This window comes from Mastigoproctus giganteus, chromosome 10 (genome assembly GCF_048544385.1).
Source record: "Mastigoproctus giganteus isolate SK-2022 chromosome 10, ASM4854438v1, whole genome shotgun sequence".
Lineage (NCBI taxonomy): Eukaryota > Metazoa > Arthropoda > Arachnida > Uropygi > Thelyphonidae > Mastigoproctus > Mastigoproctus giganteus.
Genome location: NC_143584.1, coordinates 61,503,689 through 61,526,526, shown reverse-complemented (window position 1 = coordinate 61,526,526; position 22,838 = coordinate 61,503,689). Strand labels below are relative to the sequence as shown.

The window sequence follows — 22,838 nt, the reverse complement described above, 5'->3', positions numbered from 1 at the left end:
CTTTACACTATATGGAATTTTGGCTGTTGATTATAATGTAGATCCGTTAGCATCTACATTATAATCAACACCTAAACAACACTTATGATGCAGTTCTTCAGCAAAGTCCTATCTATTTTAACATATAATTAACGAGCAAGTAACGGCAAACAAGTACAGGCAGTTCCCGCTTTACGAGTTCCCGGGTTTAAGAGGTTTTTTTTTTTTTTTTTTTTTTTTCAAATATCAAGTATCAACAAAATGGAATATATGAACATTAATTGAAAAAAAATGAATGTTAAACATTCATAAATCCAGCATTTCAAACCATGCTTGTAGCTATACAACACAGTGCACCATGCTTTACAATATTAATCCATTCCAGAGACACCATCGTTTTGTGAATACAGTCGATTCCGGTTATTTGGGACACATCGGGACTAGTGCATTTTGGCCCGATTAAGCGGCTGCCCCAATTATCCGAAGTTTCACATAAATAGTTAAAAATACAATGTAACCCCCCACCTTTACAATTGGTTCACTGTACAATCAAATCACGTTACGATGGAGTCACCATAGCAAAGTACCGTTCACTATATGATGTGCAGTAAGCGCCGGTCATTGTGATCACATTTGTGAACTAAATTTTAATTCTATTAAACTGCGATTCTAATTAGTGAAAATAGGAGGAATATTATCCACAGGCTATAAAAGCAAAGATATATTAAGCACAAATTTACCCTTTATTACCTTACCAATTAACAAAATTAAATGATACGTGAAAATTGGAAGAATGTACGTGATAATCGGAATAATTTATTTGTACTGTAATATGTACATACTAACTAAACTAGTTGACATTTCTGTTCAATGTCATTTGTGGGTGGGGGTTAATATGTAAAACAGTAAAACAGTAAAAAGATGAGCAATCAATAACAAAAAACACGGCACACACAAATTGCAAGTAACACGATACGTGCAAGTGAGAACGGAGTAACAAATAACAAAGCTTTAAAAATAGGAATGAAGAGAAGATTCTGAAAATTAATTTTTTTTTTATGTGAAAAGAAGATTCCATAGAAGTGTAAACACATTGTACCATAATAACCCACAGAATTCCAGCTGTCGGTATTATCGCAAATTCAACAAGATCGAGTTTACTATCAGTTTATGATAAATTTCACTAAGAGAAAAGCCCAATAAACAGGTGACTGCTAATTGCTTTTATTGTTTTATGGTTGTGACATCCAGAAATCCGACCAAACTACGTGGTACGGTCGGAGACAATCGTAGGGTAATCTTCAGTGCTGCGGTCTCTTGCCCCGATTAAACGGCATTTTGTCCCAATTAAGCGAAGTAAACACTGGCTATTTTCTCGATTGGGTTCTGTTTTTTTAGGATTTGCCCCAAATAAACAACTGCCCCAATTAACCGGTAGCCCAAATAACCGGAATCCACTGTATATCGTAATGTGAACCCATTGTTTTTCAGTTATTTGTTCCAAAACCTCAGAAGTTGAAATTTTTGCTATATAACTAAGCTATTTATCTCTCTAAAAGGTTATTTTTAAAATGTAAATTGTATTAGTTACCAATTCAAATGATTAAAATGCACTACACTTTCATCATTATCATATGTTCTGTTATAAGAATCAATTTTGAATGCCTTTATGATATTTTTCTAAAGCACATTTCTGGAGGTCACGACCATAAAACAAAAACAATTTGCAGTTTCCGGTTTATTGGGCTTTTCTGATAGTGAAATCAATTATAAATGGATTGAAAACTCGATCTGTTACTGCATTTGTGAAAATACTGATAGCTGGAATTGTGTGGGTTTTTATGTTATTATGGTGAAATGCATTTCCCCTTCACGCCAACCTTCAATCATACAAAAAACATAAATAAATTTTCAAAATCTTCTCTTCATTCCTTTTTTTTTTTTTTTTAAGCTTCGTAAACTTGTTGTTGTTATTTGGGTTTTAGGAGCATTAGCAACTAAGGCCATATTGCTCCAGGGATATGCGGTGGTCATTCCCTGACCTCTCCGCATCCTCCATATTTGGTGGTCACGGGCTCGAACCACGGTCTAATCAAGAAGTGTGTGCTATGCACTGCCACTCCTGCCCACCTGGCTACGGAGGCACCCATAAACTTGTTACTCCCCGCGAATCTCATGTTAGTTGCAATCTCACTTTCGCTTATCTTGTTAGTTGGTAAAAAATGTTTATGCATGCTATCATGACATTTATAAAGAAATGAGAGGATCTTGAAAACAAATGCCTCTTGAAGCATTTCAGACGTAGACGACTCCTTGTGCAACAAATCAACGAGTGCCGACCCAACAATGAGTGATCAACGAATGTGCATTTAGTCAATGATGAAGAATAAACATTAACATTTGTAAGTCATAAATAATTTCACTAAATTATAATTTGCTTGATTTTACAGGCTATGTTTTTATCTCTTTGGATAAATAAATCATTTGTTTAAACAAACTAATTAGCTAACTAATTTCATTGTTGAGAACATAACCCTGGTTTTCAACGTTATGTCTATGGGAAATAAATTCCCGCTTTACGAGCACGCACTAGGAACAAATTAACTCATAAAGTTGGGAACTACCTGTATTGTTATTATATTACTATTCTTAAGACTGTGATGTATAATAGGATATAGAAAGTACGTTTATAGTTACACATTATTATGTTTCCTTCTCAACGTTGCTTGTAAGACTCAGTTACTATTATTCAAAATGTACTTAAAAAAAAAAAAAAACTTACATGTGATACTCAAGAAACTGTGTTGGTGGTCACTGCTTCAATACCACAAAAGGAAAAAAAATTCCTAAGGCAGATGGAAAGGCGATAATAACTAAATTCAAAATCAAGAACCATATATACAACAAAGATGATGAAACAATTTTCAATATCATGTTGTAAGTTATAAATAAAAAAAAATAAAAAATAAATCTACCCCAAACTTTATGTGGGGGTGGGACACTAATAAATATATTAGCAAAGCAGGAAACATGAAGCTTTGAATTAAGTGGAAGAAATATATTTGTGCATACATTTATTTATTTAAAATTAATTCTTTAAAACCATACCGGCACCTAGGCATCCAGCTACCCCTCACGACTGCTAATAAAGCATGTAAAAATAATAATTTGCAACCTGTGATTTATTCCTAGTTCCTCTATAAATTTCATGAGCTTTCCTAAATGTCTGTATTAAGAATGTTTAAAATAACTAAAAATAATACCACTAGTTATTAGTAAAGGACATTAAGTTCCACTGTCTGTGTTTAAAATAAAAATATAAGCATGGCATCAATCCACTTGAGCATTTTTTCATGGAATAGTTATTACTAATGATTAGGGGTTTTGTTTTTAGTTTATTTTTTACATTCATAACATGGATGTTTATGAAAGCTGAATTTTACAGAAGACCTTGGGATAAACTACTAATAATATGGAATAAAAAATTAGAAATGAACCCAGATTTAATACATACCAAATTAATAATTATTTGCTTTCCATAATTTAATATTTGTGATTCGAAGTGCCTCTGAAAACCATCTACCTAAAGAAAATTAAAATGCTGATCAACTTTTGAAAATAAGACAGAGCAAATAAATTTTATATTTTGAATGTTCTTGTTATTTCTTGTTCTAAATTTTATGAAATAAAATGAAAGGAAATGTTTAAAAAATAAATAATACAATGTTAAATACTTTAGTTTAGGATCTCACTTTATCATCCTAACAAATATGAAAGGAAAGTCAGTTACCTTTCATCTTTGGCAAGATGACATAAGGTAAATTATGTCATGTACATGAAAAGTGTTGGATTTTAAAATTTTCCAGATTTTAGAGAGGTATTCCTAATGGCTGAGCAGTTTTGGAGAAGCATATTTCAATAAATATGAAACACCAGCAACAGAACTTGTTTACATGTTCAGTTGCTAGTGAAAAATTTATCATGACCGAATGATTATAATTTCTAATGATTAGTGGTTAAAAGGCAAATGATACTTCAATTTGTAAAATGTAAACAAATAACAATAAGAAATGTTATAGCAAATGTTATCATTTACTATAAATGCAATAATAAATGCATGCATTTATAATTTCCCAATTCATGCATTGGCAAAAACTTATTCAGAATAACAAAACAAAAATAAAAAATAAAACAAAAGGTTTATTTGTGAATAGAAATAATTTGCCAAAGCATGAATTGGCAAATTATTGGCAAATCATTTGAATAATAAATTTTTTATTCTAACAAATTTTTTATTCTAACAAATAAGTCTTTCTTAACTTACAAATAGTTTGATTTGCAGTGTTATCCAAGATAGATTACTAGTTGCGAAAATTGCATATTAAAAGGGGAGGGGAAAAAAAAACATCTGCCAAGTATAAGTGAAACTAACTGCTGTCAAAGAAATGTGATTTCTTTGACAGCCGATCCCCTTAACGGTTGTTATCTTAATTTTTTCTGAACATACATAACACAAATATCTTGGTACATTTAATCCATATTCTGTAAATCTGCCTTCAGTGCAATCCTTTTCTCAAAAATTTCATCATGAACTTTATGTGGTTTAGGCATTCTGGTCACAGTGGCAAAGGAGAAAGTTTTTCAACAGCAGCAGCAGAGGCCTCCGTAGCCGAGTGGTCAGGTGCGGGAATGTAGTAGCACACACCCTTTGAGTAGACTGGTGTTCAAGCCCCTGACTACTGAATACGGTCGATCTGCCAACCCACACTGGACCAGCGTGGCAGATTATGGTCCATTCCCCTCAGCATGAATTGTTGAGGAGGCTTCCATCCTGCAGTGGGTTGATAATGGCTGCACTTGACTTTACTTTTTAGCAGAAGATGGTAACAGCATTCCATACTCAACAAAAACATTTTTTTTTAAAATTTATTTCTATGTTTTTCAAAGTTAGCTAATTTACGACCTTCATTAAAAACAAATTCAGTTAAACAATGCAGTATGTGTCATTTACTAGAAAGTATAATGCTTTGCATAATAAACAAAGGCAAAATTTTTACTGTTATAAAAAATCCCAGAACTAGGGCACACAAATTCAAATTACAGGGGAAAAGGTTTAGACTAGACTGTAGGAAGTTTTCTTTTAGCTAGCAAGTTGTTGATTACTTTAACAAGTTGCCTTCACAGATAGTTGAGGCTGCAGCTTGAAGAAATTCAAATCTCTGAGGTAGGTAACTATCTACCTAATTATATATATATGGAGGGAAGTGCATCACTTGTATTTTCTTATTTACTTTTTTTTTTTTTTGCTGATGTAGAAAAAGCCAATGGGTTCCTTGCACAATACAGGAAATACTAATATTTAAAATATACAATGATTTTTTTTTTTAATTGGGAAATAATTTTAAGCAAGTCAATTATCTTGAATATCATACATGGATACTCATTATAATCAGCCAGAACCAAAGGATAAACTTTAAAAGTATTGATTGTGTGTGTGTGCGTGTGTGTGTGTGAGGGGGAAGAAAAGAAAGAGGAACAAAGTTAAGAAATAAGGAAAATGAAGGGCCATGGAGTTTAAAAGTATGAGCAGAAGAGTAAGGGATGGGGTTGGTTGATTGGTTTGAATTTTATTGGCACATTAGCAACTAAGGCTATAATGCGCCAAAACCTATACAGCTATAATGTGCCAAAAACCATATATAAAAGGTCATATATAAAAAATTTAAGCTTTCAGTGACCTAATTAGTTAGGTCACTGAATACATGACATGGTTAGATCACCATGTCAAGATATATAATAACAGTTAGTTACTGCATCATAGTATCTAATCAGATTGGATATATGATCCAATCTGAATGGATACTATGATGAAGTAACTAAGGAACTGCATACAAAAAATTATTTTGATATCATATACTTGGATTCTGGGAAGGCTTTTAATACTGTTGCACATAAAACACTGCTGCACAAGCTGAAGCAGTGTCACATTAAGAGCAAATTACTGTTATGGATAAAGGGATGTTTCAGTTGGAGAAGACAGAGAGTAGTTATCAATGGGTACAGTTCTTGGTGGACTAATGTTATCAATGGAGTTCCCATCATTGTTTTTAATATTTATTAATGATTATTAGGGCTGAAGTGGATTATCAGGGCTTAACGTCAAAATATACAGATCATACAAAGGTTATCGAGGTGGTTAATAACAATAATCACAGTAAGCTACTGCAACAAGGTCTAGAAAAATTAGGCAGGTGGGCAGAAATGGAAGTTGAAGTTTTAACATTAACAAATGCATGGACTGCATATAGGTAGCAATAATACTAAGTTGGTATGTTAATCTGATTAACATACGAACTGTGTAGTATTACACTCAGCATAGAGAAAAATGAAAGACCTGGGGGATAACTGTGCAGTCAGATGTGAAGTTCTCTGATCAGAGCAGACAAGCTGCCAGGAGAGCTCATGGGGGATTTTGTCAATGACATACAGGAACTTTGCTCAAAGGGATAAGGAGATCATTATCCCATTGTACAAGCCATGGTTAGGTTGCATCTTCAGTAGTGTGTACAGATCTGGAGGCCTTATTTTAGGAAGGATGTAGAGTTACAGAGAAGAGCAATGAGATTGGAAAAAAGGGATGCTCTTTCCAAGAATGCTTCAGTTCTGATAACTACAGCATCTGGAGACTAGGTACCTGCGAGATGATCTGATTAAGGTGTTTAAATCTTTGAATGGCTTGAGCAAACTCAATGCTGATGGGATTCTTCCTCTTGCTCTTGATTCTTCCTCTAGAATAAAAGTGTGTAAGTTTACCCTCAGCCAACTGGTGGTTGATTGCTGGAACAAGCTTTCGTCTGTTGGTGTGAAAGTGGATGGTTTCAATAAATTCAAAGAAGAACTACACAAACTATTGGAAATGGGTTTTTTTTGCTGATGCTGTATAAGCTTGCTCACTTGCATCATTTTATTAAGAGTAATACTAAAACTAGAGGAGGCTAGTAAATCAGAATGTCTTATTATGGAGGATTTTTACTTTTTATTTATTGACAAGATCTTGTGAAGTAGCAGCTCAACCAGTAGCAGATCATTTCTGAATTTTCTTGATAACTGTCTTGGATCTCCAATTGCCTAAAATACTAGTATATTAGGAAATTAGAGCCCCATTTCTAATTGCCTGATATACCAGTATACCAGTATATCAGGAAAAAAAAAAAAAAAACGTAGAAGGTAGCAACAATGACAGTGTGTTGTGGTGTGGAATTTATTTAAAGATATAACTGCTGTCAGGGGTAAAGGGAAGCAACTTTGATTTTGAAAAGGTGATAACAATGTTCTTACATAGTTTTTAAATTCTTTTCAGTAGTAAAACATGTTGGTTTTCACAAATGCAAATGGAAAGAGTTCAGGGAAATAACTGTAAAAATTCTAAACTTTTTCTACTAAATGAGGGATATTTTTAAAGGTTTGGTCCAGATATTAGAGAAACTGAGGCGACTAGTAGCACAGAAGAAAAATACACAGGATGATTATATATTATCAGGAGACAAAATTGCTTATTGTAATTATAAATTACATTGCAATGAAATTATAAAAGTAGTTAGATATGCACAAGATTACAAGGCGTTGTTCAGGAATACAAAATAAAATAACAAAAAGTCCTTTGCATATGTTAACACTAGAAGAAAAAGAATAATCATATTGGTACATTCAGAGCCGCGCAAGTGGTGTACCGCACCAGGGCGGCAATGACTAAGGGGCGGCAGAGACTAAGAGGTGGTAAAGTAGAACATTCTGTAAACACTAAAAGAGATGGTAAAGACTAAGGAGACTAAAAGTTCCATGTATCAAAGAATATGTTTTGTTGTATTTTATATTAACAAATAATGAATTTTAAATTTAAAACTTTTGTTTTCTATATTTCTCAGATGTCTGAGTAAGGAAACGACTGTCTGGTTATGAAAAGAGAAAGAAAGAAGAGAAAAAAATGAAAAGCGACCAAATAAAAAAGCAACAAGATCAATTACCAGGTTTCTGGATTTCCAGCCACAGACTTCAAAATTGAACTGAACTGAACTGACTTCGATTTCCTCTAGCTTTACTACTACTATTGATGAAGAAACTGATATACACGTGAATTATCACCTGTCGAAGATGATATTACAATTTTGATATTACAATTCAACAAGAAACACCAGGTGCAAATGAAGCAAATTCAGATGAACAGGAAAGATCATAACAGTGGTAAAAAAAAAAAAAAAAATAGTGGTATACAAGATCAACTAATTTCACTGGTATATATGTCAACTAATTTCACTGGTATATATGTCAACTAATTTCACTTAGTGATCCCGGTAAATAGCCATAAATTTTAAATAATAAAATAAGAATGATGTTAGTTGAAAACAAAACAGAACAATTAAAAAAAATTTGATTTTCCAAAAGATAGAGATAATAATAGAAGAAACTTTTCTATTGAATATTATACTAAAAAATTACAAAATGGTGAATCACTTTCATGTAATTGGTTACTGCATTCGATTTCACAAAATGCTGTCTTTTGTTATAACTGTAAATTATTTTTAAATAGCACTGTTTCAGTTCCACTTGTAAACAGTGGATTCAAAGATTGGCAACATTTAACAAGACAGTTGAATATCCACGAAAAAAGCAATATGCATGCTGAATGCACTAACAAATTAATTAATTTGCGTAAAAACTTAGAATTACAAAATACAGTAGATGCACATCATCAAAGTCTGATAAATCAAGAAAAATTAAGATGGCAATCAGTAATAAAGAGTAATCTTTGCATTCAATATTTGACAAAACCAAATTTGGCTTTAAGGGATACTAATGCAAAATTATTCGATAATAATAACGGAAACTTTTTGCAATTAAAAAACAAAGTTTCAAATCTTTCTCTGAAACTTTTATTGTCTGCAACCAAAGAATATTAATGTATTTTCATTATTTTATTTTATCTTTAACATATTTACTTCATGTATCATAATATATGTTTTGTGTTTAAAAAATAAAATTATATATTATTTTGGAAATATATACTTTTTTAAATTCCCAAAAGAAAAATGACTGTGTGTGTGTGGGGGGGGGGGGCAGCAATAAGAAGTTTACACCAGGGTGGCTATATAGCCTGATGTGGCCCTGGGTACACTCAACAGATATAACTCTTAATGAGTCTCTACAGGTTGCCAACAAACTGAATAAATATTTTGTGTTAAATTTGCACAGGTAATCCTAATTTTAATGATATTACAATAACCAAGAGCCAGCTGGAAGAACATTTGTTAAACTAAAACTACAAAAAAGCAATTGTTAAACAATTTTTAAAATCTGATGAAATTCATCCAATTACATTAAAAGAAACAGCAAAAGGGGAAAGCAAGCCATTGGCATTAAGTTACGAGGCAATCCTTTGATTTTGGTGAGATACCCGAGCACTGGAGATGTGTAAATGTCTCTCTCCCATTCAATATGAACAATAAAAGGAAGGAGTGAGTAATTACAAATCTCTCAACTTGATTTCTATTACACAGGAAACTCTCAACTTGATTTCTATTACACAGGAAACTCTCAATTTGGTTTCAATTACACAGGAAAATAATGGGGCCAATGATTAGAGAAGTACTGCAGAATCATCTAGTCAGGAATGCAGTTATAAGGACAGCACGGTATGAACAAGAGGGGAACTTGTCTAAGCAATCTGATTAGCTACCATGATGCAGTAGCAAAGGAACTGGATGCAAAAAATAATTTTGATATTGAATACTTAAGATTTCATTAAAACTTGATATTGATCCAAATGAACAACTGCTGTAAAGGCTGAAGCAGTGTGGCACATTAACGGAAGTTTACGTCAGACAGACACACTACTATGTGTGTCTGTCTGACACACATAGTGGCCTGACATAGCCCAGTGGTCAGGAGCGAGAGTACATAGCAAGCGTTCCTTGAGTGGACTGGTCAAGCCCGTGACTACTAAATACGATAAATATTTGTATTGATGATTTATTGTAAACTCTACTGACTCGGTTGTCATGCCGAAGTATAAACAGAAAATTTATTTATTTAGTATCTGCAAATACATGATTAGAGCCTTGTCAATCAATTTGGCCCTGGAGAGGTTGTGCACAGCTCATGGGGAAGAACTTTCTCAGTGTGGTCTGTGTATTAGAGACACTTCTCACCCAACAAGTACAGGTCAATGTTGCAAAAAAGCCGTGAATTAGGATTGAATTTGAAAGTGTCTGCAATTCTGCCCAGACACGATAGGAGGGAGTATATGATGAGAACCATGTCAATCAATTCGGCCCTGGAGGGAATGTGCAAGGCTCAAGGAGTAGAATTTTTTTATACATGGTCTGTGCTTGTTAACAGGAGACACTGCTTCTACAGGGATGGGATATGATTAAATAGAAAGGGTGCAAGAATATTTCCTGAGCCTATCGAGGCAGTGTTAGGTGGGGTGGAAAACTGCTAGCTTGGGGGGGGGGGTTCACTGACTAAAAGGTTAAAAGTAGCCACAAGCAGAGGTGAAGGTGATTCTTGCACAACTTCTATTAGAATAAGTAGCAACCTGGAGCGAGGGGTGCTGAGGGTTTCATCGTGAGACAGGTGGGTATAGGGGATGTGTTAGGGTAGCTAATAATAAGGATAGGTACATGTACACCTGCATATATACCAATGCCAGAAGTATAGTAAATAAATTTGAAGAATTTGAAGTTTTGGTCAAGACATCAAAGGCGGATATTGTTGGGATAGCAGAGACGTGGTGTCGCACAGATATAAGGAATGCAGAACTGGAATTTGGGGAGTACAATGTGTACAGAAAGGATAGACAGGATAGGAAGGGAGGAGGTTTTATGCTGTTAATTAAGAAAAACAAAATCAAAAGAAGTGCATCCAGTTGATATAGATCAACAGTGCACTGTTAAGTCAGTTTGGTGTGACATAAGCACTGCGAAAGCAAAAATAAGAGTAGGAGTGTGTTATAGGCCTAATGTCTCGAATGAGTGAAATGAACAATTGTACAGAGAAATAGAGTGGGTTAGTAAATCAGAATGTCTTATAATGGGGGATTTTAACTTCCCAGATATTGACTGGAACTTGTGGGTTGGTCACTCCCACACTAGTAAGACTTTTGTGGATTTATTGGATGATTGTTTTCTGCAGCAGCATGTTCGAGAGGAAACCAGAGAGGGTAATACTCTTGATCTGGTTATCAGCAGTGATCATTCGTGTATTAAGAATTTGCAGATAAAGAAACCACTAGGTGGTAGTGATCACAGTGTACTGATGTGGGATTTACTTAAAGATATAATTACAATCAGGTGTAAAGGAAAGGGTTTTTGCTTCCGTAAAGGTGAGTACAGTGGTCTCAGACAGTTTTTAAATTCTGTACAGTGGGATCAACTGACGATGTTGCCAACAGGAAATTCTAAGTGGGAAGCTTTCAAGGAATTAATTCTGGAAGCTACTAAAAGTTTCATACTATTAAGAAATATTGTTCAAGGTTTAGGCCTAAATGGTTATCAAATGAACTAATGAGACTCGTGACAGAGAAGAAAAATGCATGGGATGCATATAAATTATCCAGCAACTCAGAAGCCTATGGCAGATATAAGCTAGTCTGTAATCAGTTCCCAAAGGAGGTTGGGCAGGCGAAGGTAGATTACGAGAAATCTTTGGCAAAGGATGTTAAGAAAAACAGCAAGGATTTCTTTACTTATATAAACTCTAAAAGGAAGGGGATGAATCTGATTGGTCCACTTGATATCGATGGTTCGACTGTTGATGATCCTGCTCAGATAGCAAACAAATTGAATGAGTATTTTGCATCTACATTCACACATGAGGAGTTATTAAGGTTTGAAAATGGCAGAAGGTTACAAATCAAATTGTAGCAGGGTGCTTAATGATTTTGTATTAACTGAGAGCAAAGTAAAGGATAAATTGTTGAAGTTAAACATAAGAAAGGCACCTGGGGTGGATGGGATCTATCCAGTTATATTAAAGGAGGCGGCAAAGCCTCCTTTAATATTTTATTAACCTTAGCCATAATTATTAGAGCATCCTTGGACTCAGGGGAGGTCAACACGGACTGGAGATGTGCAAATGTATCCACAATTCACAAAGGGGGGATCGAAGGGTGACACGAGTAATTACAGACCAGTTAGTTTAACTTCTGTTCCAGGTAAAATAATGGAGTCACTGATTAAAGATGCATTGCAGGATCACCTAGACAAGACTGCAGCAATAATTCAGACACAGCATGGGTTTGTTAAGAGAAAGCTTTGTCTGACAAATTTGATAGGATATAATGATGTGGTTACAAAGGAACTGGATGCAAAAATAATTTTGATATCATATATTTGGATTTCAGGAATGCTTTTGACACTGTTGCGCATGGAAGACTATTGTACAAATTGGAGCAGAATGGTATTAAGGGTAAGTTGCTACAATGGATAAAACGATGGTTGAGTGGGAGAAGACAGAGGGTGGTAATTAATGGGTGCTGCTGTTCGTGAACTAATGTTATTAGTGGAGTCCCACAGAGTTCGGTGTTGGGTCCTCTGTTGTTTTGTATATTTATCAATGACATTGATGAAGGTATATCAGGCTTAGTGTTGAAGTTTCCAGATGATACAAAGGTTGGCAAGGTTGTTAATGACAGTAATGGCACTTTGCTATTGCAACAGGATCTAGATAATTTGGGCAGAATGGGCCAAGAAGTGGCGACTGAAGTTTAACCTTGACAAATGAAAAGTACTGAAATCGGTAGAAGTAACCTCAGAAAAAGTACCAATTGTGTGGTACTACACTTAAGGTGGTAGAAAATGAAAAAGACCTGGGAGTAATTGTGCAGTCAGATATGAAGTTTTCTGAGCAATGCAGACAGGCTGCCAGGGCAGGTCATGGAGTTTTGTCAATGATATATAGGAATTTTGCTAGCGGGGAAAAGGAGGTGATTGTCCCTCTGTATAAGGCAATGGTCAGGCCATGCCTTGAGTACTGCATACAGGTCTGGAGGCCTCATTTTAGGAAGGATGTAGATTTGCTTGAGAGCTTACAGAGAAGGGCAACAAGATTGGTGAGGGGAATGAAAGGATCCTCTTACCAAGAGAGGCTTAAGTTCTGCAAATTGCAGTGGCTGGAGACTAGGCACCTGCGCAGTGATCTGATGGAGGTGTATAAAGCCGTGAATGGATTGAGCACGCTGAATTCTGATTGGATCCTTCCACTTTTTTAGATTACAAACCTAAGGGGACATAAATTCAAATTAAGAAAAGACAGATATAGAATAGATGTGAGGAAATTTTCCGTAGCCAGCGGGTGGTTAATTGCTGGAACAAACTTCCATCTGTCGTTGTGGAAGTTGATAGGTTAAATAAATTTAAGGAGAAACTGGACAGGCATTTGGAAGGAATGGTGTGAAGGTTTTTTTTTGGCTGATGCAAGCTCATACACTTGCTTTCCTGCATCACATATCACTACTACTACTACTACTACCTAAAACTGCCTCAATAGCATCACCAGATATTCTTGCATCCTTTCTGTTTAAGTGCATCCCATCGCTTTAGAAGCAGTCTCTCTTCTTAAGCCTTTCTTGATAAGAGCAACCCTTTGTTCCTTTCACTAATCTTGTTGCCCTTCTCTGTACTTGTTCCAGCAGCTCCACATCCTTCTAAAAATGAGGCCTCCAGACCTGTATACAGTACTCAAGTTGTGGCCTGACCATTGCCTTGTACTGTGGGATAATCACCTCCTTATCCCTGCTAGACTCTTGCAGGGATAAGGAGGACTACCTGCACAATTACCTCCAGATCCTTTTCATTCTCTATCACTGTCAGTGTAGTACCACACAGTTTATACATTACTCTGGGGTTACTGCTTCCCATATGCAATACTTTACATTTGTCAATTTTAAACTACAGTTGCCACATCTCAGCCCGCCTGCTCAACTTTTTTAGATCCTGTTGCAGCAGTGTACTGTCATTAGTGTCATTAACAACCCTGCCAAACTTTGTAAAGTCTGCAAATTTGGATATTAAACCTGATATAGCATCATCAATATCATTAATAAATATAGAAAACAACAATGGACCAAACACTGAACCCTGAGGGACTCCATTAATAACATTAGTCCATGAAGAGCAGTTTCATTGATTACCACTCTGTCTTCTCCCACTCAAAGATCCCTTTATCCATAGCAGTAATTTGCCTCCAAAGCCACGGTGCTCCAAATTGTGAAGCAGTTTTCCATGTGCAACAATATCAAAAGCCTTTCTAACATCCAAATAAATGATATCAAAGTTATTTCCCGTATCCAGTTCCTTTGTGACTACATTATAGTATTCAATCAAATTAGTCAGACAAGACTACCCCTTAACAAAGCCATGCTGTGTCCGAGCTATAACTGAAGTCTTGTCTAGATGATCCTGCAGTGCTTCTTTAACCAGTGCCTCCATTAAACTCCCTGAACAGAAGTTAAACTAACAGGTCTGTAATTACTTGTGCTGCCCTTTGATCATCCTTTGTGATTTGGGGTCACATTTGCACATCTCCAGTGCATGGGTATCTCCCCTGAGTCCAAGGAAGGTCTCATAATTATGGCTAAGCGTTTCCTTACTTATTATGCTGCCTCCTTTAATCTAACTGGATAGATCCCATCCACCCCAGGTGCATTTCTTGTGTTTATCTTCAACAATTTCTCTTCCACTTTACTCACAGTTATTACAAGATTCTCTAGCTTACTGCCAGAGTTGAATACACCTCTGGCATTACTCTTGCTGAATAACTCTTAATGTGTGAATGCGATGCAAAATATTCATTTAGTTTGTTAGCTACCTGAGCAGGATCATCAACAGTTGACCCATCGATATCAATTGGACCAATCTGTTTCATTCCCTTCCTTCTAGAGTTTACATAAGTAAAGAACTCTGCTGTTTTTCTTTGCATCCCTTGCCAAAGATATATGGGTACCTCCCCTGAGTCCAAGGAAGCTCTCATAATTATGGCTAAGAGTTTGCTTACTTTCTTTTCCGCCTCCTTTAATATAACTGGATAGATTCCATTGATCCCAGGTGCCTTTCTTATGTTTATCTTCAACAATTTCTCCCCCACTTTGCTCTCAGTTATTACAAAATCATCTAGCTCAATTCCAGAGTTAATTCACCTCTGGCATTCCCCTCCCTGAATAACTCCTCATGTGTGAAAGTAGATGCAAAATACTCATTTAGTTTGTTAGCTACCTGAGCAGGATCATCAACAGTTAAACTATGATATCAAGTGCACCAATCTGATTCATCCCCTTCAATCTAGAGAGAAAAGGTGATGAATTTTTGCCTCCTTTGCCAAAGATTTCTCGCATTCTACCTTTCCCTGCCTAACTTCCTTTGTGACTTGGTTAGAGACCGGCTTATATATATCATAGGCTTCTGTGTCACCCATGGATCCCATGCATTTTTCTTCTCTGCTACATGTCTAATTAGGTCATCTAACCTCCATTTAGGTGTAAACCTTGAACAATACTTCTTACTTGGTATAAAAAGCCAAATAGCTTCCAAGATTAATTCTTTGAATGCTTCCCATTTTGAATTTGCTGTTGGTAACATCATCAATTGGTCTACCGTATACAATTCAAATACTGTTTCAGACTACCGTAGTCATTTTTACGATAGCAAAAACCCTTCCCTTTACCCCTGATGGTAGTTAACGCTTTGAGATAATCCAACTTCAGTACACTGTGATCATTTCCACCTAGTGGTTCCTTTATCTGCAAATTCTTAATGTATGAAGAATCAGTATTGATAATCAGATCAAGAGTATTGTTCCCTGTATTTGTCTTCTGAACATGCTTCTGTAGAAAACAGTCATCCAATAAATCCCCAAAACCAATGATAGTGTGAGAGTGACCATCCCACAAATTCCAGTCAATATCTGGAATATTAAATTACCCCATTATAAGAATCTCTGATTTACTGGCCCACTCTATTTTCCTGTACAGTTGTTAATTATACTCATCAGAATCATTAGGTCTATAACACCCTCCTACTCTCAATTTTGATTTCATAATGCTCATGTTACACCAAACTGACTCGACACTGCACTGTGCAGCCATGTAAAATGGCTGTACTTCCTTGATTTATATATGTTTCTTAACTAATAACATAACCCCTCCACCTTTCTATCCTTCCTGTACACATTGTATTCCTCAAATTCCATTTCTGCATTCCTTATATCTGTGTGACACCATGAGGGCAGATGATGCAAGAAAGCAAGCTTATATAGCATCAGCCAAAAAAAAAAAAAAAAAACACCCCTTCTCATTTCACCCATTCACTCACTCCAAATATTTGTCTAGTTCTGCCTTGAATCTATTTAAGCTATCAACTTCTATGACAGATGGAAGTTTGTACCAGCAGTCAACCACCCGCTGGTTAAAGGCAAACTTCCACACATCTATCCTACAAATGTCTTGCCTCAATTTCAATTTATGCATGAGAGGGCATAAATTGAAATTGAGGCAAGAGGATTCTTTCTCTTGCCATTCTGAGCAAGGGGTAGAATCCAACCAGCCTTGAGCATGCTCAAACCATTCAAGGCTTTATACACCTCAATCAGATCACCTCGCAGATGCTTATTCTCCAGACAAGGTAATCTGCAAAACTGAAGCCTTTCTTTGTAAGAGCAACCCTTTGTTCCATTCACTAATCTTGCTGCCCTTCTCTGTACTTGTTCCAACAGCTATACATCCTTCTTAAAATGAGGCCTCCAGACCTGTATACAGTAATGGCCTGACCACTACCTTATACAAGGGGATAATCACCTCCTTATCCATGCTAGAAAAATTCCTGTATATCATTGACAAGACACCATGAGCTCCTCTTGCAGACTGTCTGCACTGCTTAGAAAACTTAATATTTGCCTGCACAATTACCCCCCAGGTCCTTTTCACTCTCTACCACTGTCAGTGTAGTACTGCACAGTTGATCATTACTCTGGGGTTACTGCTTCCCATATGCAGTATTTTTCATTTGTCAATGTTAAACTTCAGTTGCCAACTCTCAGTCCAACTGCTCAACTTTTCAAGATCCTGTTGCAGCAGCATACTGTCATTAGTGTCATTAACAACACTGCCGACCTTCGTATTTCTACAAACTTTACACTAAGCCTGATATACCATCCTCAATATCATTAATGAATACAGAAAACAACAATGGACCCAAACACTGAACCCTGGAGGACTCCACTAATAGCCGCCTCCCTAGCCAGGTGGGCAGGAGCAGTAGTGCATAGCACACGCTTCTTGATTAGACCACGGTTCGAGCCCATGACCACCAAATACGGAGGATGCGGAAAGGTCAGGGAATGACCACCGCATAACCCTGGAGCAATATGGCCTTAGTTACTAATGCTCCTAAAAACAAAATAACAGCAACAGCAACTCCACTAATAACATCAGTCCACGAATAGCAGTGTCCATTGATTACCACTCTGTCTTCTCGCCTCAAAGATCCCTTTATCCATAGAAGCAATTTGCCTCCAATGCCACAGTGCTCCAAATTGTGCGGCAGTCTTCCATATGCAACAGTATCAAATGCCTTTCTAACCTCGAAATGAATGATACCAAAGTTATTCCCTGCATCCATTTCCTTTGTGACCACATCATAGTATCCAATCAAATTGGTCAGACAAGACTATAACTGAAGCCTTTTTTTTTTTTTTTTTTTTTTTTTTGTTAGTTGTTGGTGCATTAGCTTCTGTGGCCATAATGCACCTCACAAAGTTTTTGAATTTTACTCTGATCCAAGCCCGAGGTGGGATTCGAACTCATGACCTTTCGGTTACCAGGCAGGCACTTTACCCACCTAGCTAGCCCGATCGGCTATTGAAGTCTTGTCTAGATGGTCCTGCAATGCTTCTTTAACTAGTGCATCCATTTTATTCTCTGGAGTAGAAGTTCAACTAATAGGTCTGTAATTATTTGTCTCTCTCTTTGATTCTCCTTTGTGAATTGGAGTCACATTTGCACATCTCCAGTCCATGGGTACCTCCCCTGAGTCCAAGGTAGCCCTCATAATTATGGTTAAGGGTTTGATTACTTCCTTTGCTGCCTCCTTTAATATAACTGGATAGATCCCATCCACCACAGGTGATTTTCTTATGTCTATCTTCAACAATTTCTCCTCCACTTTTCTCTCAGTTATTACAAAACCATCTAACTTGCTGCCAGAGTTTAATTCACCTCTGGCATTCCCCTCCCTGAATAACTTCTCATGTGTCAATGTAGATGCAAAATACTCATTTAATTTGTTAGCTACCTGAGCAGGATTTTAGACATTAACCATTGATATCAAGTGGACCAATGTGATTCGTACCCTTTCTTCTAAAGTTTACATAAGTAAAGAAGTTTTTGCTGTTTTTCTTTGCATCCTTTGCCAAAGATTTCTCGTAATCTGCCTTTGCCTGCCTAACCTCTTTTGTGATTCGGTCACAGACCAGCTTTTATCTATCATAGGCTTCTCTTTCACCTATTAATTTATATGTATCCCATGCATTTTTATTCTCTGCCACATGTCTAATTAGTTCACCTGACATCCATTTAGGCCTAAATCTTGAACAATATTTCATAGTTGGTGTGTGTTGAGTTGTCTGGGCGGAGCCCGGAGTTTCCCCCATTAGCTGCTTCATTTCTTCTTGTAATATGGCATCTCTCTTCTGGCCAATGTTCTGTTTTGTGTAGTGGCCAGAATGGCAACCTAGCTGGGGGGGGCAGAGGCACCAAACGCGCCTCCCCGAGCCCCTCCACGAGAAGGCGTGCTGGACACTACTATCATCATGCTGAGCACTCCTAGAGAACTTTAGGTAGAGGAAGGAGGAGGGGGTTAGAAAGGGGGGGCAGATGTAAGGTAAGATCTGCCCTAGATAGAAGAAATAAGTGTTAAGCAAGCAGAAAGATTCCCCACTCAGGATGGTGGGGGAGTAGGGGAAGGTGAGTTTTGATGTTGTCCTTGCTTAATTGTTGTGCATGAGTTGGCGATTGTCAGGTCCAGTTCAGGCATCCTCTTTTCTAATAGCTTCTCTTCTTTTGAAAGCCTTGGTGGCAAATGTGTTAAAGCCCTTGAAGTTATTTTCTGTTGCAATCAGGTTTTCTTTATTCATTAGCAGTATGGCATCCACCAAGGAGAAGAGCTCCTGTCTGAGGTCATGACAGTAATAACATTCATCGAGGATGTGGTCAGCTACCATGTCCCGTCATAAGGAATGTTGCGTGTAGGCCTGGTGCCATTCATAGCTTTTCTTTCTTGGTCAATTCTCTTGCTTCTGGGATGTAGCACCTAGTGATATCCCCCACTTCAGCCATGGACCAGATTTCCTGCCATCTCTCCTTCAGTTTATTTCTTATCCTTGTTAGTTCCTCTTTCTTTTCTGCTTGTAGGTTGATGGTGAGGTCATCCAAGGTGGTGAGTATATTCTTTCTTAAGTTCTTCAAATAGGCCTCTGGCGTTGGGTATATTCATACTATAATTTTTAGTGTTTCTCACCAACCATTGAAGTAAAAACGAAAACCAAAATCTTAAAAAGATTTATGTTTAAATTTACAGTAGATCAACAAAATACGATTATACAAAATGTTACTGATAATGAAATACTGAATTAGGATGAAACAAATGTAATTTACAGTGAATGTACAAATAAAATGATAATAAAATACTGAATTAAAATGCAATAAAATATACTAGATTAAAAGCGCTAAAATAACTGAAGCTTTCAAAGGCTTCTGCCTTCTTCCTCAACAGTGTACTTCTATACTGCGGTGCTTCATTAAATACCAGCAGATTCATGGTGCATCTCAAGTAAACGTGTACTGTTCCCGTACATGTTGGAACCGGAAGCGGCTCGGGAGCGTTCCAGGTGAAAATGTTCATCCCCTCCGAGGATTACCGCCTCAAAGAGGGGATGAATGCGTGTACCCCTGTCTCTATTTATATTGTTCCCAATAGAACTAATTCGTAGGCTCTCGAGCCACTTGCGGTCCCAAAATCTATGCGCCCGATCAGTGATGACTGCTTCGTCCGGGGAGATATGATGTTGCTTCTCCCAAAAATGTTCAGCTACGGCGGATTTACCATAATCCGCATTATGTGGGGGAAACAAAACGATGCCTCAAAGATCTGGGGGAGCACACAAACGCGATAAGAAATGCGGATTATGGTAAATCCGCAGCTGAACATTTTTGGGAGAAGCAACATCATATCTCCCCGGACGAAGCAGTCATCACTGATCGGGCGCATAGATTTTGGGACCGCAAGTGGCTCGAGAGCCTACGAATTAGTTCTATTGGGAACAATATAAATAGAGACAGGAGTACACGCATTCATCCCCTCTTTGAGGTGGTAATCCTCGGACGGGATGAACATTTTCGCCTGGAACGCTCCCGAGCCGCTTCCGGTTCCAACATACGGGAACAGTACACGTTTACTTGAGATGCACCATGAACCTGCTGGTATTTAATGAAGCAACACAGTATAGAAGTACACTGTTGAGGAAGAAGGCAGAAGCCTTTGAAAGCTTCAGTTATTTTAGCGCTTTTAATCTAGTATATTTTATTGCATTTTAATTCAGTATTTTATTATCATTTTATTTGTACATTCACTGTAAATTACATTTGTTTCATCCTAATTCAGTATTTCATTATCAGTAACATTTTGTATAATCGTATTTTGTTGATCTACTGTAAATTTATTGTAAATTTAAACATAAACCTTTTAAGATTTTGGTTTTCGTTTTTACTTCAATGGTTGGTGAGAAACACTAAAAATTATAGTATATTCTTTCTTAGCCTGTATTTAAGATACCGATACTGTATTTCCAGATGGGCTGGGGTCTTCCCAAGCAGTGCCTGTAGGGCCTTAGTAGAAGTTGTCCGGCAGGCTCCGGACATGGTTAGTAGAGCTAGCTGTTGTGCTTGATTTAGCTGCTTAATCAGAGCCACCATATTCGCTCTATAACCCCAAGCCCCGGCACCGTAGGAGAGAGTTGTGAGAAAAATGCAGTTGTAATAGAGTCTTAGTGTGTGAGCTTTAAGGCCCCACTCTCGTCTGGCTATCTGTTTTATAGCAAAGTTTTGGTTTTTTCTTTTATATATTTGATGTGAGGGAGGAAGCTAAATGTCTCATCTACTATTATTCCCAAGTATCTGTTTGTTTGGGTATACTTGATCCTTGGATCCATATATTTAATTGATGGCGGTTGCTCCCTGTCAAGCTTTCCTTTGATGAGCATTTGTGCTGTCTTCTTTGTTGACACCTTTAGTTTGTTGTTTTCTGTCCATGTAACGAGTTCCTTGAGAATTAAGTTTATCCTGTTCTCAATTTCTCTCCTAGAGTTACCAGCCGTGAGTATGATGAGATCATCTGCATAGGCAATGAAGGTAGATGATTGAAAGGTTTTTCCCAGCCAGGAGTCAAACACTAGGTTCCAGCATAAGGGGCCCAATATCAAACCCTGTGGGCAGCCCCTTGTGACTTTTCTTCTGATTTCATGAACTCCACTTCTCACCATAACTTTGCGGTCTTTAAAGTAGTCAGATAGCAGGGAGTAGAGATCTCGGCCCCCCTGAACCTCACGAGGGTACTTTGCCACCATGGTGTGTCAAAGGCCCCCACAAAGTCCACAAAGAGAGTAAGAAGGTATTTGCTGTCGGTGATGTCTCTGGTTGCTATTAATTCAGTGATTGCATCCTCAGTGCCGCATCCAGGGGTGAAGCCATATTGTTTCGGCGAGTAAAGGCCTTTTGATTCCATCAATCTGGTCGCGATGACTTTCTCTAGGACCTTACCCAAAACCGGAAGGAGGGTGATCGGCCGGTAGGACGTGGGATCCTGTTCTGATTTGTCTGGCCCTTTCAAAATAATTTTCAGATTGGCTAGTTTCCAAGTCCTTAGGAAGGTGCCAGAATGGAGGCAGGAGTTAAGGGCCCCATGAATGGCTTGTGAGACAAACTGCCACACCCTTTCTAGGACCTCAACTTCAATGGCATCATGGCCCAGGCATTTCCCACTCCTCGTGTTGGCGACAGCGTGACCAATTTCCTTGTTTGTGAAGGGCGGTTCTGTACTTCTTGTTGGGGTCTGGTTGGTTCTCGCCGGGCTCTTTGATATTCCCTTCTAGTTAGTCCGGTTTGCTGCTTCAAGTCAGTGAGAGTTGCTGTCCACCAAGGGACATGGTACTTTTTTCTTCTTCGGGGCTTCATGGATGCAATGCACGCTTTTATTATTTTACCTTGCAGGCTCTCTATATGCTCTTCTGCTGTCAGATTTTGTAGGGTCAGTACGTCCTCGTCTGTCAATTCCTCCTTTATGGTGGTTTCAAACTCATCCCAGTTTGCCGATTTCATTTGAAATCTGAATTGGTCTGTGTTGTCATTCCTGGTGGATCTTGTTGCTTGTGTGACAGTGAATGTTATTGCATTATGGTCACTAGTCATGATGGTTTGTTGGACTTCCCAGTTTTGGACTCTTTGCCAAACATTGGGGGTTGCTAGGGAGACATCTATATATGACATGCCCTGTGGGGTGCCGCATGTTGGGGGATGCCCTTGTGAGTTAAGCACTTTCAGTCTGTGCGTTATAATAACTTCCTCCATGATCTGCCCTTTGTCGTTTGTGGGCTGTTCCATAGAGTTAAGTTTGCATTCATGTCTGTTAGTATTAGAATGCTTTTGTTTTGCAGGGTGTTCAGTGTGAGTTCCAGGTAGTCTGTGAATGGTTGGATGGGATCTGCAGATTGTGAGCACTGGCAGTACAAGGACACTACATACATTTGTCCGAAATCGC

General features: G+C 37.5%; 1 protein-coding gene across 4 annotated transcripts in view; it reads right to left on the bottom strand.

Moving 5' to 3' along the window:
- Positions 1 to 22,838, bottom strand: part of Sac1 (phosphatidylinositol-3-phosphatase SAC1) — a 677,000-nt gene that overhangs the window by 315,548 nt on the left and 338,614 nt on the right. For all 4 annotated transcript variants that reach the window (XR_016547569.1, XM_090383680.1, XM_090383679.1 and 1 more), the window contains exon 10: positions 3,494 to 3,562. Coding sequence is in view for 3 of the 4 variants with exons in the window: in XM_090383680.1 (XP_090239806.1) it covers positions 3,494 to 3,562 (69 nt within the window). In the remaining variant the exon portion in view is untranslated. The remainder of the gene's footprint in view (positions 1 to 3,493; positions 3,563 to 22,838) is intronic.